The sequence below is a fragment of the Astyanax mexicanus genome, chromosome 20 (assembly GCF_023375975.1).
Source record: "Astyanax mexicanus isolate ESR-SI-001 chromosome 20, AstMex3_surface, whole genome shotgun sequence".
In the NCBI taxonomy this organism is placed as follows: Eukaryota; Metazoa; Chordata; class Actinopteri; order Characiformes; family Acestrorhamphidae; genus Astyanax; species Astyanax mexicanus.
This window is the reverse complement of record NC_064427.1, coordinates 4,486,890-4,502,211: the sequence shown is the minus strand read 5'-3', so window position 1 is coordinate 4,502,211 and position 15,322 is coordinate 4,486,890. Positions and strand designations below refer to the sequence as shown.

Here is a 15,322-nt window from a genome sequence, read left to right as displayed (position 1 = left end):
GCAAGTGGGGCATACATAAAAAAAAAAAAACATACGTGTGAAAAAGTGGATATTAATATATACAGAACCAGTTACTCATACACACGCAGACATATATGTAAGTGCACTCCCCCCCCCCGACACCCCCAGCTCTTTATGTGCTGTCTGCGTCGGCCTGTACGTCTCCTCTGCTTGCTTTGACGCCACGGCTGACGCTGTGCAGATGCCCCTGTTTCCCAGGGCCGGCGTGGCTGCTGGTCGCACTGCTCCGCGTGATGGATGCTGACTGGTGAGAGGCCAGTCCCGCTGATAGCCCCACTTCACTGGTCCAAACGCTTCCTGTCTGTCAGAGCCAGGTGTGCAGTGTTCTCAGCTCCTGCTCCTGAAGTACCACTTTCAACAGCTCTGTACCGATTGCGCAATACATACAATAAGCTGTAAACTATATGCTAATTTTAATAGTGTGGGTTTGGCAGGTTGGACACAAAATTATTTATATAACATTTTAACCTGTAAGGCTATATAAGGTATATAAGTAGCACAAAATTGACAGTGCACTTTATAATCCAGTTTGCCTTATGTATGAAGCAGTAAAGCCACTCTGTTGAAGTACTGCGTTATACAGGATGAGTTTACAGTGAAGTTTCTCCAGCACTAAGGCTGGGTGCAGCAGCATTAGCATTAGCCGCTAACTGCAGCGCTAGCTTTTTTGCTGTTCAGAGGTGATTATATTGGACTGTAGTCTGCGTGTTTGCCATGTTAAAACGAGTGGGAAGAGCCACTCCCACCAGATCAAAAGATTACATTGATGTCTATTGCAGACATGATTGCAGCATAATTGTTCTCAATATTTTTCAGCATTGTTTCAGGCGTGAATAGCTCCTCCCTCTCTATTTTGTGTAGCATTGTGATAATAATGTGCAGAGTAAACTCTTGTGAAAGTCTTTAAAACGACCAGTTCTGAGTTTGTGTTGTGGATATTTGAGTGTACCCAACTTTTTTAAATTATATATTATTATTTTTTTAATTGAACATAGAATTGAAGCCAGTCTTTACATTATTACAGTCTGAGTATACCCAACTGTTTTATGTACACAAAGATTGTTTACGTAAATGAAGATTGTTGGTTTGAATCCTGGGCATGCAGCTTGCCACCAGCTGCCAAAGCCCTGAGAGAGCACAAATGGTTTTGCTCTCTCTGGGTGGGTAGATGGATAGGACAATTGGCCTTGCTGGATTGTGGAGAAAAAAGGAGAGAAGACACCAACAAATTTAGTTGTTTTCCCTGCATTTACACATCTTTTCCAACTGTTGTTTACATGATTATCTTTAGCTGTGGTGAATAAGTGAGTGTGTTAAAGCAGGGAAAACACTAAAATGTGAATATCTAGGATGCTATGATGTGTTCCAGGGTCCCTGTGCTAGATTACTTAACATACTGGTGCACGAGCTCACCACAAATCACCTGAAATCACTGCGTGCTGCTTTAAAACAGTACAGAGGACAAATCGGCCCGCCGTGAGCAGTTAAATGTTGCAGTTATGATGACTTCTTCCAGTTACGTACGTAACACCAGTCCCGAGCAGCCGGTTCTGGCCCACAGCCTGCTGCACTCTCGTCTCCGAGAGAAAACATTCACAGGTGCAGCAGAGAGCACTGAAAACCAGAGCTGGGGGGGTGTAGAGGGGAGGCTCTGGGTTCCTTGTTATTGTGTTTGGTGTTTTTATAATGTTGGGCTGAGGATACCTTCATTTAAACTTTTAACTGTTTTATTTTGTAATATTTTTAATATTTTTTTTATTTATTGTTGGGAATCACAGGGTATCTCACCCTGATACAATATTATCACAATATGTTGCCTTTGATAACATTGATATCACTGTGATGCTGTAATTCCGTGATACTCAAAATATCACAAGACAATTTTTCAACTATACTTTGCAGCATCTGTGTTACTGAAGAGGATAAAATAATACTAAATAAACTAAGGCTGCAACGATTAGTCGATATAATGGACAATATAAATTATAAAAATGATAAAAAATCTTCAAAAGTGCCCAATCGCAACAGATTTCACATTTCCTTACTAAATATCAGAACCTTCCACATTTTAAGGACAATGTTCAGGACATTTAAAGAGCATTTAAATCCCATGTTCAGCAGTTTCTATCATTTTGGACTAATAGTAAAAGCTAAAAACAGGAGCCATACCCACAGCAAGCGGAGAAGAAGGGGCATGGCAGAAACAATCGTTGACTAATCGATTAATCTGAAAAATAATCGGCAATGTAGTCGACTGTTAAAATAATCATTAGTTGCAGCCCTAAAATAAAAATACCAGCAATTATGGATTTTTTGTTCTCCATTTTACAGAATATGGAAACTGCGTAACATAGTAAAAATTGAATTAAGTAACAAATATCAATATTTGATTCCACATACTAATAACATATCACAAATTAAAATTATAAGAAAATTTGGCATATCGATATTATTTTGTAACACTCCTCTCCTAATTCCATTTCTCTCTCTCTCTTTTTTTTTTTTTAATATACACAGGACCCAGTAAAGAAGATTCCAGACACACATGAGATTACACTTCAGCACGGGACGAAGACGGTGAGTTCTTCTTTTTTAATGTGTTTAATTTTTCAGAGTTTAATTTGAAATGTGTTTTATGTACTTTTGGTGTCATTTATAATCTATTCTGTATTTCTGCGAAGATTTTTTAAGACAGTGGCAGCAGATTAAACCTAAACTAAACCTGTGTTTAGTTTTTTTATTTAGTTATTTTATTTATTTTATTTATGCACAGTACATCAAACATAGTGAGTAAATATAAAACATGTAAATATGGCATTCAGTTCCAGATACAAGCTCCTCTGTGTGAAATTGTGTATTTTGTGTTGAGTTAATCACTAGTTTTATGAATGTTTTTTGCATTTACTGTAAAATCAGTGTTTTAAGAAAATAAACTTTAACTGCTCAAAAACTTTTCCATGCTTTCATTCCACTTTTTTTGCCTAAAAAGTTTTCACAGTACTGTATGTCAGCACATCGCTGCAGTTCCCCTTTAAACAGGGAAAAAAAGCTTCTGGTTTTCCTGTGTGTGCTGCCTATTAGCTTATAGGGCTATAAATGGAATTAGGTGTATAAACCGCCTCAATTATGAACCGTCTGTGCAGACCGTCTGCAGCCTGCCTGCCAGTTTCCTTAAAGATTGTAGGCTGTAAAAGTGTCTGACCCTCACAAAGTCTTAATGTGCAGCAGTAAGTCCCAATTATGCCTGGCAAAGCACTGAGAAATAACCTGGCTGCTGATTATATTTGAGTGTGTGTGTCTGTCTGTGTGTGTGTGTGTGTCTGTGTGTGTGTCTGTGTGTGTGTCTGTGTGTGTGTCTGTGTGTGTGTCTGTGTGTGTGCCTGTGTGTGTGCCTGTGTGTGTGCCTGTGTGTGTGCCTGTGTGTGTGCCTGTGTGTGTTTCTGTCTCTGTGTGTGTCTCTTTGTCTCTGTATGTGTGTCTCTGTGTGTGTTTGTTTGTGTGTCTCTCTTTCTCTGTGTGTCTCTTTGTCTCTGTATGCGTGTCTCTGTATGTGTCTGTATGTGTCTTTTTGTGTGTGTGTGTGTGTCTCTCTGTCTCTGTATGTGTGTCTCTGTATGTGTGTCTCTGTGTTTGTTTGTGTGTGTGTGTGTCTCTGTGTCTCTCTGTCTCTCTGTCTCTGTGTGTCTCTCTGTCTCTGTGTGTCTCTCTGTCTCTGTGTGTCTCTCTGTCTCTGTCTGTCTCTCTGTCTCTGTGTGTCTCTTTGTCTGTGTGTGTGTGTGTCTGTGTGTGTGTGTGTGTTCATTTTTTTTATTTTTATTAATGAGCATTTTAGTGGTTAAGTTCAGTGTATGAAATCTTTATAGTGCTGCTAATGTTTAAAGTTACGATGTTTCCATGCTGTCTGGTGGTCTGCAGGTCTCTGCTCTGGGCTTAGACCCCTCCGGTGCTCGGCTGGTAACTGGGGGCTACGACTACGATGTGAAGTTCTGGGACTTTGCTGGGATGGACGCGGCGCTGCATGCCTTCAGGTCCCTGCAGCCGTGTGAATGGTGAGGATGTCCAGCTCTATCCATCACACTGCGCATCTCCATCCACTCATCTTTATACTTCAGCTAAGTGTCACCCAGAGAGAGTCCCCCTCTCCATATATACTCAGCTCTGGAAAAAAAGAAAGCACTTAAAAATGATGAGTTTCTTAGATTTGAACAAATTGAAAACCTCTGGAATATAATCAGGAAGATGGATGATCACAAGCCATCAAACCAAACTGAACTGCTTGAATTTCTGCACCAGGAGTAAAGGCATAAAGTTATCCAAAAGCAGTGAGTAAGACTGGTGGAGGAGAACATGATGCTAAGATGCATGAAAACTGTGATTAAAAACCAGGGGTATTGCACCAAATATTGATTTCTGAACTCTTAAATCTTTATGAATATGAACTTGTTTTCTTTGCCTTTTTTGAGGTCTGAAAGTTCTGCATCTTTTTTGTTATTTCAGCCATTTCTTATTTTCTGCAAATAAATGCTCTAAATGACAATATTTTTGGGGGGAATTTGTTAAAAATGTTGTCTGTAGTTTATAGAATAAAACAACAATATTCGTTTTACTCAAACATAAACCTGTAAATAGCAAAATCAAAGAAACTGATTCAGAAACTGAAGTGGTCACTTAATTTTTTCCAGAGTTGTATATAAAGACCAAATACAAGGTAGCAAATTTTAGCCAAAACAAAAGTCGTTGCTCGTTGGCTTTGTTTAGGGTAAAGATAAATCTGTGTTTTATTGATTCTTATATAATTCCTATTTGAAAGTGAAAGAATAAATCCACAACAGAGGAATTCTCCAGAAGAGCGGATGTCTTAAAATATCAGAATGTAATCTGCTGCATACGAGAAGCACGGTGCCACGGCACATTACCAGCCACATTAACTGAGTGGTGATATTCCTCCAGTAAACTCCTGGCGTTGCAGCCAAGGATAATACTGGCCATGTGGAGACTATAAACACAGTGACCCACACTGGGCAGCACTGCCGTACAGGAGATGTGGCCGAGCTTTGACACGCGAGCTTTTGAACTCGTTTTCAGCGTGACTAAGTCCGGCCAGTGTGTTTTAGCTGGGTTTCCCTTCCTGAGAAAAGCCGTTACTAAATACCTTTATGTCGTCTCAGTGATGAGCCAGTGGAATCTGTTTGATTGCTGTGATTGGGCCATCGGGAATATGTTCATAAAGAAGCTTGAAGAGTAAAAAAGGAGTAAAATCTCGTGGTTCCGAGTGGTCCAGCAGTCTAAAGCGCTGCCACTATGATCGGGAGATCGCTGGATCAAATCACAGTTGGTTTTGCTTTTTCTGGGTGGGTAGAGTAGACTGCGCTCTTTACCCTCATCACTCCTAGGGTGATGTTGAGCAACACAAGGCATCTGTGAGCTGATGTATTGGAACCGAGTCGCTGCGCTTTCCTCTGAGCGCACTCTGAAGCTATTTGGAAATCTTGGAAAAGAGGCGGAGTCTGACTTCACATGTGTCGGAGGTGGCATGTGCTAGTCTTCACCCTCCTGGTGTTGTGGCATCACTTGTGATTGGGGATATACAACTAAGTAGCATGTGAATGGTTGACACATTTGGGCTAACTAGATTGGATGAAAATTGGAAAAAAAATAGAAGGGAATGATAAAGTCAAATATGTGTATTCAAATATATGAGCGAAAATATAAGTTCTTTCACCTGGAAAAACACAGTTTTATTAAAATTTTTTGTAATTTGTAGTAACAACAACAGCACCTTTTTAGAGCTATTTACATTTATTACACAGAAACAGTGCAAGCACAATAAAATTCATGTAAAAGTATAAAAAAAACATTTACAACAGTATCAAACTGCTTTCTTCAACCTTACAAAAAGCTTTTTTATTGAACATGGTAAAAAAAAAAAAAACTTAGAAAAAGTGTAAAATATGAAAATCACTGCCAGGAGTTTCGCAGGTTTACTCTAAATTTCTAGATCTACCCCAAATGTAATTTTGTGAAGTTAGGCTCCATCCAGGTAGCTATAACTGTACTGATTAGGACTGAGTATCACCAATGATTTCTCAAGTTAATTCAGTTCTGATTCAGAAGGTCCCAATTTGATTCAATTTCTATTAATTATTGATTCAATTAGAGATATTTTATTTACAATTTATATACAATTTGTTTGGACATGAAAATTAATGTTTAATTGTGCAATTACCATTATTATTTTTTTGGTGTTTACATGAAGAATAAACAATTATGTCCAAAATAGGCTAATTTAAAAGATGGTCTCTGGTTTATGTGAATCTACATTTGATTAGAATGTATAAAGTTCAGTTGTAGGGTGGGAGTTTAGATCAAGAAAATGTACAAATGTTTAATACCTTCTTCATAAAGAAATGCAGCATATAAAAGCTTTCATTCTTCCATTGGAGATGTGGGAATATGCGAATACAACACAGAGAACATGGGGGAAAAAAAATAAGCATGTAGTAGTTTTTTTTTATTCTTTCTTTCAATTGTTCAGTTGTGTACTCAGACAATTATCTTGTTTTTATACTATTATACTATCTGGTTTATTTCTGAAATGCTGCACATGGATTATCTGAAGCTTAGCCGGTTTATTGGCATTGTTTTTCCTCTGCTTATCTCAGGATCTCAGCACTGTGTGGAGTCTCCGCATGGGGAATGCCCTGGATGTTTTTTTTTTTTTTATTTCCACTTTTTTTTCTGAAAGCATTGAGAACAAACTAAGTGGACCAAACATCTGACAGACTAGCACTTTCAGCTATTGTTGTGTTTGAAATCACTATGACTACAGTAAATGTTATGTTTTACCGTTTTTGTCCACGCAAATTCCCAATTAAAGGCCGTTATGTAACGCACTGAAGGATCGGAAGTCTTGCACAACAGGCAGATGCACAACAGTTTGCGACATCTCCCACAGTTTCCTATACACACATCACGCAGAACGCAGCAGTTCACTTAACTAAATGTAGTAGATGCAATGTCAGATGATGTCTTGGCTGCTCAGAGCTTAAAGCCCCTACTTATTTCATTCATTTACTGGCAACATTCACACAGTTAGTCCAAACTTCCTTTTGCTTCTAAAGCTGCAATTGCAGGAGTGGGCCATCAGCTTTTACTAGTCTCAGAGGCTTCATTGTTCATTTATTTCTAATATTTTCCTTGTTTTCCTCCAGTTTTAAACTAATTAAGTTAATTTACTAACTTCTCACAACCTTCTGTGTTTTTTTTTTGTTCAGTCACCAGATCAGATCCCTGCAGTACAGCATCACTGGTGATGTAATCCTGGTGGTAGCAGGAAATTCTCAAGCCAAAGTGCTGGACCGTGATGGTTTCCAGGTTCTAGAGTGTGTTAAAGGGGACCAGTATATTGTGGACATGGCCAACACAAAGGTAAGAGTTTAACGCATGTTTGAGGTCATAGAGGATACAGGTTCAGGGAGCATGAGATCATCATATTAACACATGGATTGAGAGAGTTCACCACAGAGTCCAGACCTTAACCTCATTGAGAAGCTTTAGGAAATGCCTTTAGAGTCTTTTTAAACTGCCGCTAATCAGTACACATTTTTTTACAGTGCTTAAAGAAGTAAAAATATATATATTTTTCTAATATTATTGTTTAGAAGTAAACTCTGATTTAAAGATTTTAAAGATTTTTTAGGTGCCTAAAACTGTAAATGAGTTGATTGTATTTTAAGACCCCTTTGTACCACTGATGTCATAATAATATACTGGCATAATAATGTGGTTATTCCCTTTTAAAGAGCAAAAAATATTCAGGAATTTTAATATTAGAATTGGAATCTAAAAAAATATAGTATATTATAATATATAAATATCCTATATAAATAAAATATGATAAATTGAAAACACTACATTAAATGAAGTTGACGTAGCTGCTTATTGCTTTTAATGGGCTCTTCTCACTAGATAAGACGATAATAACATATCGAGGTCAGCAAAAGTTATTGAACTCATGTCCATGTATTGTACGATATTTGCACCATAGTTTTCATATATGGACTGGGGAGTAAACGGCGTATTTTGTAACTTTTTTTTTTTTTAAATATATATATTTTTTTTATATATTTTTTTATATATTTTTTTAAACTCATTTAAAGCTCCACTAGGTAGGATTGAGATGTTGTGCTCGTGGGCTCCCCCTACAGTTGCGGAGTGTAATAAATGTTTCAGGCAGATTAGTTTCTCTTTCTCGTTTTCTGGCTTTCACAGACATATTCGGTCTCTTTCCAGAGTGTCTGTATGTTCGTTTGTAAAGAATGAACCAGTAGTCCTTGTAGAACTGTTAGAACTAAAGGTCGGAAAGCAGGTCGCAGTTCTCGCGAGCGTTGGTTGTGGCCGCCTCGAAAAAACTTACAGAATCTGGTTTGAGCTCAGAGGAGCTCCGGCATAGACACGAGAGCACCGCTATTCCTCCTATTACACCTCAATGCAGCGCTGCAGTGAGTTTCAAGCTGTAATTTTACTTCTTTAAAAAGATCAAAAATCAAGGAAATCCTACCTAGTGCTGCTTTAAACTGTATATAAATATAAATAAAAACAGAATGCAAATAGCAAAACTTTTCAAATAGTAGTCTTATATTATATTCATAGTAGACCATATTTTGCAGTTTCACGAAGAACATTACCTCCTTATAAATTGATGGTTGCAACACATCTCAATGATAACGAAAGTTGTTGCCATAGTGATAGCATCCTCTTTTTGTTTTACCGACAGTCTGCAAACATCTGACAAGTGAGGAGACCAGTTGTTGGAGTTCTGGTAGTCAAATGATAAGCAAAATAAAGGTTTTTAAGAGATGCAAACTATTGGATTTTGTTTTTATTTATATTTATGTACATTTTCATCAGTGAAGGGAAGTTAATTTATTGTAATTAGTTTGTAATGGAAGCATTTTAATTCTGTAGTGAGTTGGGTGGTGACCCGGTTAGTTTATGGGTGCGTCCTGCTGTTTGTTTGCTGCATCTGGAGCTGGTGTTTGTTGAAGCCGTAATGAAGTGTGCTTCAGCTTCTTGCATCAGTGAGTGGACGGGTCGCTAAATGCTTCACCTGGTCGCCGCTCCTCTCCCTTCGGCCCACACAGGCACATGAACGAACACACACACACACACACACGCATGCATGCTCTGTGTGAGTGTATGGGTGTGCCTTTTTTTTTAGTTAACCTCCCCCCTTGTGGGAACGCTGCACTGCTCCATTGGCCTCCAATTTGCAGGCAGTTTTCTGTGGAGTGAAGCTGAGCGTTGGCCCACTGAAGGTGACCCGGACTAATGCTCTGTATCCGCATGCCATTCACGGACATTCTCCCTTCTACACACACTCACACTCACACTCTGATACACAAGGGGCTTTCCTAGAATCTAGAGTGACACTTCTGTGCTGCTGCTGTTTGTAATTTAGCTGTTTCTCCTTGTGGGGCGCTCGGCATGTTTTCCTGCGTGTGTGTAAATATATACCAGTATCTGTCTGCTTCTATTTAGTCATTGCCAATTAGCTCTGCCATACTGTTGAAAGCGCGGATCGTACATGCATAGCGAGAGCACTTCCTCCTATTCCCCGGAATGGCCGGCACTTTGACCGCCGTTGTGTATTCCGTAGTTCTCTTTCCGTATGGGAGAAATTAGCTTTAGCTTTGTCGTACCGTTTATTGACGTGATTATCCTTCTTTGGGAACGTTTTGTGCGGAACGCTAAAGAGAGCTTCCTTCTGTCTCTTTTGATCTGCTTTGCTGCTACAAAACAGGCCTAATTGGGGTTTTGTTTGTGTTTCTGTGTGTGTGTGTGTGTGTGTTTGTGTGTTTGTGTTTGTGTGTTTGTGTGTTTGTGTTTGTGTGTTTGTGTGTGTGTGTTTGTGTGTGTGTGTTTGTGTGTGTTTGTGTGTGTGTGTTTGTGTGTGTTTGTGTGTGTTTGTTTGCAGTCATGTGAAAAAATCCGGAAAACCTATTTTAACATACAGTCTTTTAAAATCTATATATAAGTGTATAAAAATAAAGCACCACAATATTATAACTATAAACTATTTTGCAGTAGTGAATATATATTTTTTTAAATCATGGTAGTTGACATGCAGAGATTCATGGCACACTGATAAATTTTGACAGTATTCCTAAAATTTGGTTTGCTAATGTTTTCCCGTGTAAATACTGTGTGTAATTGTGGAGCTCCGGCGGTCTGTGTTTGAGGAGCTTTTCTTAGAGCCGCAGTTATTTGTTATGGCTAATTTTGCTGCACAGTTTGAACAGGAAATCAGATGTTGAGGTTGGTTGTGGATGATCACACAGCTTGAAACAGTTAAGGATGAACTTTGTCTATAAACTGTGTGGAAAACTGTTTTTTTTTTCGTCCCTTTGGAAGCCACATGGGTCCAGAGGCCTGCCATACGGGTACAGAGGCCTGCTGGACAGGTCTAGAGGCCTGCCGGACAGGTCTAGGTACTGGCAGAGCGGGAGCAAGCGCCTGCCTGGTACTCTCATGGTTAAAAAAGCATCACTAAAGAGCTCTAGAGTGCCAAATGGTCCAGCAGACTTAGGCACTGACACTATGATGGGGAGATCGCTGGTTCGAATCCCGGTCATGAACTTGCCATCAGCTGCTGGAGCCCTGAGAGAGCACAAATGACCTTGTAGAAATAGTGCCCACATTTGTTCACCCCTGCCCTTAAAACAGCCTTAGTCCATCACTGAGTCTAGAGGCCTGTGCCTTTATTATTTTTTGTAGAAAAACATGCATGCATGAATTAAAAGGATATTTTGATAAATCATCATGGTGTAATTTAACATTAAAATATAGAATAATTTGTCTTATTTCAATGCACAGAACGTTATCATTCCAAATATTAATCCAGTATTTATCCAACATTTATTGTCACAGACTATAATTGCACTCTGTGGATCTGGGTGAAAGAGCTGAGTTAACAGTGCTTAAATGTTCCCTGTGGCTTTTTTTTCAATTTGAACATTCCTTCTATTCAGTGTCTGTGTTTCTGTGTGAGTTTGAGTTCCAGAGAGACAGTTGATGTGGAGCCGTTTGTCTTGTGTTGCTCCACAGGGACACACGGCCATGCTGAACGGCGGCTGCTGGCACCCCAAGATCAAAGAAGAGTTCCTCACCTGTTCCAACGATGGGTGAGTAATCCCTAAAGATGAGCAGAAATCTGAGCGCGAGGGGCCGGCCCCTTCAGGAGCGCGGGCCCTCCAGCTCCATATAGAATTCCAGTGTATAGAGCTGTTTAAGGAGGTGAAGGTCAGCCGCGCCTGACGCCGGTGGTCTCTGTGACTCAGTGTTTGAGTAATAGAACCACTGGGACTGCTTTAGTCAGAGCTAAAGTGAGTGAGGGAGAGTTTTTCTAGGTGTTTCTTTTCTGCTCTGGGTCTCAGAGGTAAGTCTGTTCCCCGGTGGAACCGGTGAGGTACCGTTCGAGCGGGAGAACCGCTAGCGTGCCCCATATCTCTCCCGGCTTCTCGTTTCAAAACACCATTTGTTCTTGTGCTTTAGTGGATAATCCTGGATAATCTTCAGGATCTCTGGGTTTACAGCAGGGGTTGTTTTTAATGAAGCAAATTTGCTGTTACTTTGTTTTACCCTGTATTTTACTGTGCACTTCTATCCTCCTTGCATGTGCAGCAGGTGATGAGTCGCTGGCAGGCGAGGACCTATGACACACACTGAACTGTGATTGACTAAACTATGTCGATTTATGGCTTTATTGATTCACTAAAGATTTTATACAATTAAATAAAGCATTGCTCCAGGTTATTTTAATCCAAAAATGCATGTGTTTTAGCAATTAAGAAGCATTCCTTCTGTCTTTTTAATGGCAAACATCCTGTACAGTAAAGTTAGTAAAATATGGAACTGAATAATAAAAATATTATATAATAGTGGTAAATTATTATAAAACTATGGCATTTTAAATTCCTAAATAAAAAAAGTATGTCCATTTAAAGAACATAAAGCACTAGGATGGAAAATTGTATTTATCATGGTATTGTTGAATATTGAGAGTTCAGTCGATGACAGAAGACCGTAAACCTCAAACACTGTTGAACCAAACCAGAGCTAAAAAAAAAAAGGGCCACTTCCAAAACCCCATTTAACTGCTACATCACAGTCTTGTAACAGTAAGTTAAAATAACAAGGTGGTACATTTTAGTGGAAACAGTATCTCGTAATTCATATTATGGAAAAAAATTGCAAAGCGCAGTCGCAAAAAGACCATCTGAAACACTATGATGAAACTGGCTCTCATCAGGACCACCACAGAAAAAAAAGAACAAGAGTTCCCTCTGTTGTACAGGATAATTTTATCAGAGTTACCAGCCTCAGAAACAACAAGTTAACAGCTCCCCACATAAGAGCATCTAAAAGCTTCTTAACAGAGAATTTTGGTTTGTTTAACAGTAATTTTTAGTTACTACATGGTTCCTTATGTGTTCCTCCATATTCTGATTGACTTCAGTATTCATTTAGAATGCAGGAAAAATAAAAAATAAATAAAAACATTGCATTGCAAGTTGTGTTCAAACTTTTGACTATTTCTGTATACGGAACAACTTAAGTATATATTAAATTCACTTCAGTATAACAGGTTATGCCATTGTGACATTGTCAGATTAAGTTTGTAGATAAAGCCAGGTTTTTGCTTTTTTTTTTTTTTTAATTGCTTTTTACTTCTGAAAACAGAAGTTTTTTTTTTTTTTTATTTAATACTTTTTACTCAGTTGTAATTTGCATTTACTCCATGATTACCATAATGTTCTGGATGGGCCACAGTGAGGAAACCCAACACTGTCATCATTACTGAAAACGTCCAGCAGAAAACAGCGCTGACGAATGTTTACAGTGCGGCATGCAGTTACACATGCGGGGCTGTTTTATTCCGCCTTAATTTACCTTCTGGAAATCGTCCCGTGGCACGTTACCATGGGTGTTGCCGGCTGTTGGAGAGGAGGGAACAGGGAGCAATTTCAGGCCAGAGCAGCTGCAGATGTTCGCTGTCCCTGGCCGGACGTCGTTTCAGCACTGCGGGCTCCAGAGGCTGGGAGAGGGGGCCGTGAAGTGATGACTGGGGGGTGGAAGTGCTGCGATCCACTCGTGTGGCCTGCTTCCCCCAGTGTTTGGCTTCTTTATTTCCTTTCTTTTCCTTCTTTTTCATTTCGTGCCTCTGTCTGTCTTAATCACACTTGCAGTCTGAGAGGATCTCGGGGAGAGTATATAATGACTGTGGCGGGTGTTAGCGCTGGACGGGGGAGGCCGAGCCTGACTCTGCTGCTGGGCTGAAGTGAGACACTGCGCTTCAGTCTGATTAGCTGGGGGTCAGAGGTGAGAAGGAGCTGGATAATAGGCGTGATAATGTCTCAGTCACTGTAGATTAAGCCGACAGCTAAATTAAAACGTACGAGTGAGGCTGTTGCTCTGAATTGCTAATAAGGTCTGCGGTGCAGGACTCGGGGGACTCTGATGAACTGCTGCATATTGATCTCAGTCTTGTCAGTGCATTGTTCAGCTTAAAAATACTGTAAATATTGCGCGAGTGTTTCCATGGAGTAAGATGCTGCCACGATGATCCGAGGACTGGCATCAGCAGCCAGAGTCAGAGAGAGAGCACAATTAGACTTGCTGACTCTGGGTGGCTAGATGGCGCTCTTTCCCCTCATTTCTCTTAAGGTGATGTCGATCAGCACAGGCATCTGTTGGCTAATGTATCAGAATGCTGGCTTCCTGAGTGCCGCTATATCCGCAACAAGTTGCAATAGAGGTGGAGCCTAGCTTCACATATATCAGAATAAGCATCATCAACATGCTAGTTTTGGGGCATTATTAATGATGGGGGAGTCCTAATAAGTCGATAGGGTAATTGACCTTTCAAATTGGGGAGAAAATCGTGTTGAAAAAAGGAAAAAATATGTTAAATAGAACTGTAAATATTTATTAAACACACAAACATAGTAATCAATTGTCGTGGATTTTTGTTAATTACGTTGGTATAAACGGACTCTTCACAGTTTTAGCGTTACAGTCTGTCCTACATTCTAAGCAAAACTGGATCTTCTAAACTAAATTAGGGATGCACTGACCTGCCTTATTAAATTAAAACTGAATGGGATGTATTAATTCAGGACACCATTAGGAACCTCTACATCTCCATGGTAAGACATCTGGCATGTTGCATTATGCATGCATGTCCGAATAGTTTTGAATAGAATTACATTTTCTTATTTTTTGATGATCAGTGCCTAAGCAGACAGTCATCAAGTACAGCCCATCTGTTTCCGTGTGTTTTGTCAGCCTTTTCATCCCATTCATCTTTTTTTTTCCGGACCACAGGATCACTGTTGCCTGCCGTTTAGTCCTCACAGCAGTCGTTCCCATTCAGGGAATTTAAGGAGGACTAGACGTCCCTCTGGCCACCCAGGTGCTTATTCACAGCGTGCAGTAAGCAGGCCGCCTTCCCTGCCAAGTTATTTGGCGAAGAACCGCTTTTCTCTGCCATGTGAGATAACGTTAAAAGCGTTTTGGATAGCCTAGCGCTGTATGCATGGGGATTTCCGTACTCGAGGAATGTTTGCAGTAGAAATGTCCAGTTGAGTAATTTGATGAGAGTTTTGCTGTATATTATAATCTTGGGAGTAGAGTGCTCTTTGACACGGAACTCTACAGAACATGTGTTTTTGTTTTTAATCATGATGTGTGAATTCATGTTCCCATACTCCCGTGAACTTGCATGTACTCAGAAGTGTCACTTAATGTGATAAACGATGTTTCTTAAAAAAAAAAAAAAAAAAAATCTTGTTTCAGTGTACCCTCTTGTGTACAGATGATGTAAATGTTAGCAATGCTTCAACACTGCTGAAAACAAATTCTGGCTTGCAGGTTTCTGCTTCACTTGCACTGAAGAGACAAATGCTATTCACCTGATGATTTGCTTTTAGTCGCATTCACCCTGATGTGGGGCCTTTTTTTGGTTTTGGCTGCCGGTATAGTTTATTCAGCCTCCTCCTTTCATGAGGCAACATTCCATCACCCACGGTTTGCCGAGGGCAGGCTGTAAAGTCGAATTTTTCTGACACCGTGTAATGGCTTCTGGGAGATCTCTCCACACCACTACTCTTTGCCCCACAGCTCAAATCTCCTGTAACGCCACCTGAAGAATCTTCTACTGTAAAACGAATGCCGCAGATTCCTCAAATGCCACTCTGGGCATTAGTGTAAGCATCTGGCTCAGGATAAAGCTCCGGCTCAG

The 15,322-nt window shown here is 39.8% G+C and overlaps 1 protein-coding gene across 1 annotated transcript in view; it reads left to right on the top strand.

The window, feature by feature from the left end:
• The window catches only part of LOC103032235 (WD repeat-containing protein 70), a 72,312-nt gene that overhangs the window by 4,129 nt on the left and 52,861 nt on the right, over window positions 1-15,322 (top strand). The window contains exons 6-9 of the mRNA XM_007244798.4: window positions 2,539-2,598; window positions 3,937-4,070; window positions 7,296-7,449; window positions 11,128-11,204. Coding sequence (XP_007244860.3) covers window positions 2,539-2,598; window positions 3,937-4,070; window positions 7,296-7,449; window positions 11,128-11,204 — 425 coding nt within the window. The remainder of the gene's footprint in view (window positions 1-2,538; window positions 2,599-3,936; window positions 4,071-7,295; window positions 7,450-11,127; window positions 11,205-15,322) is intronic.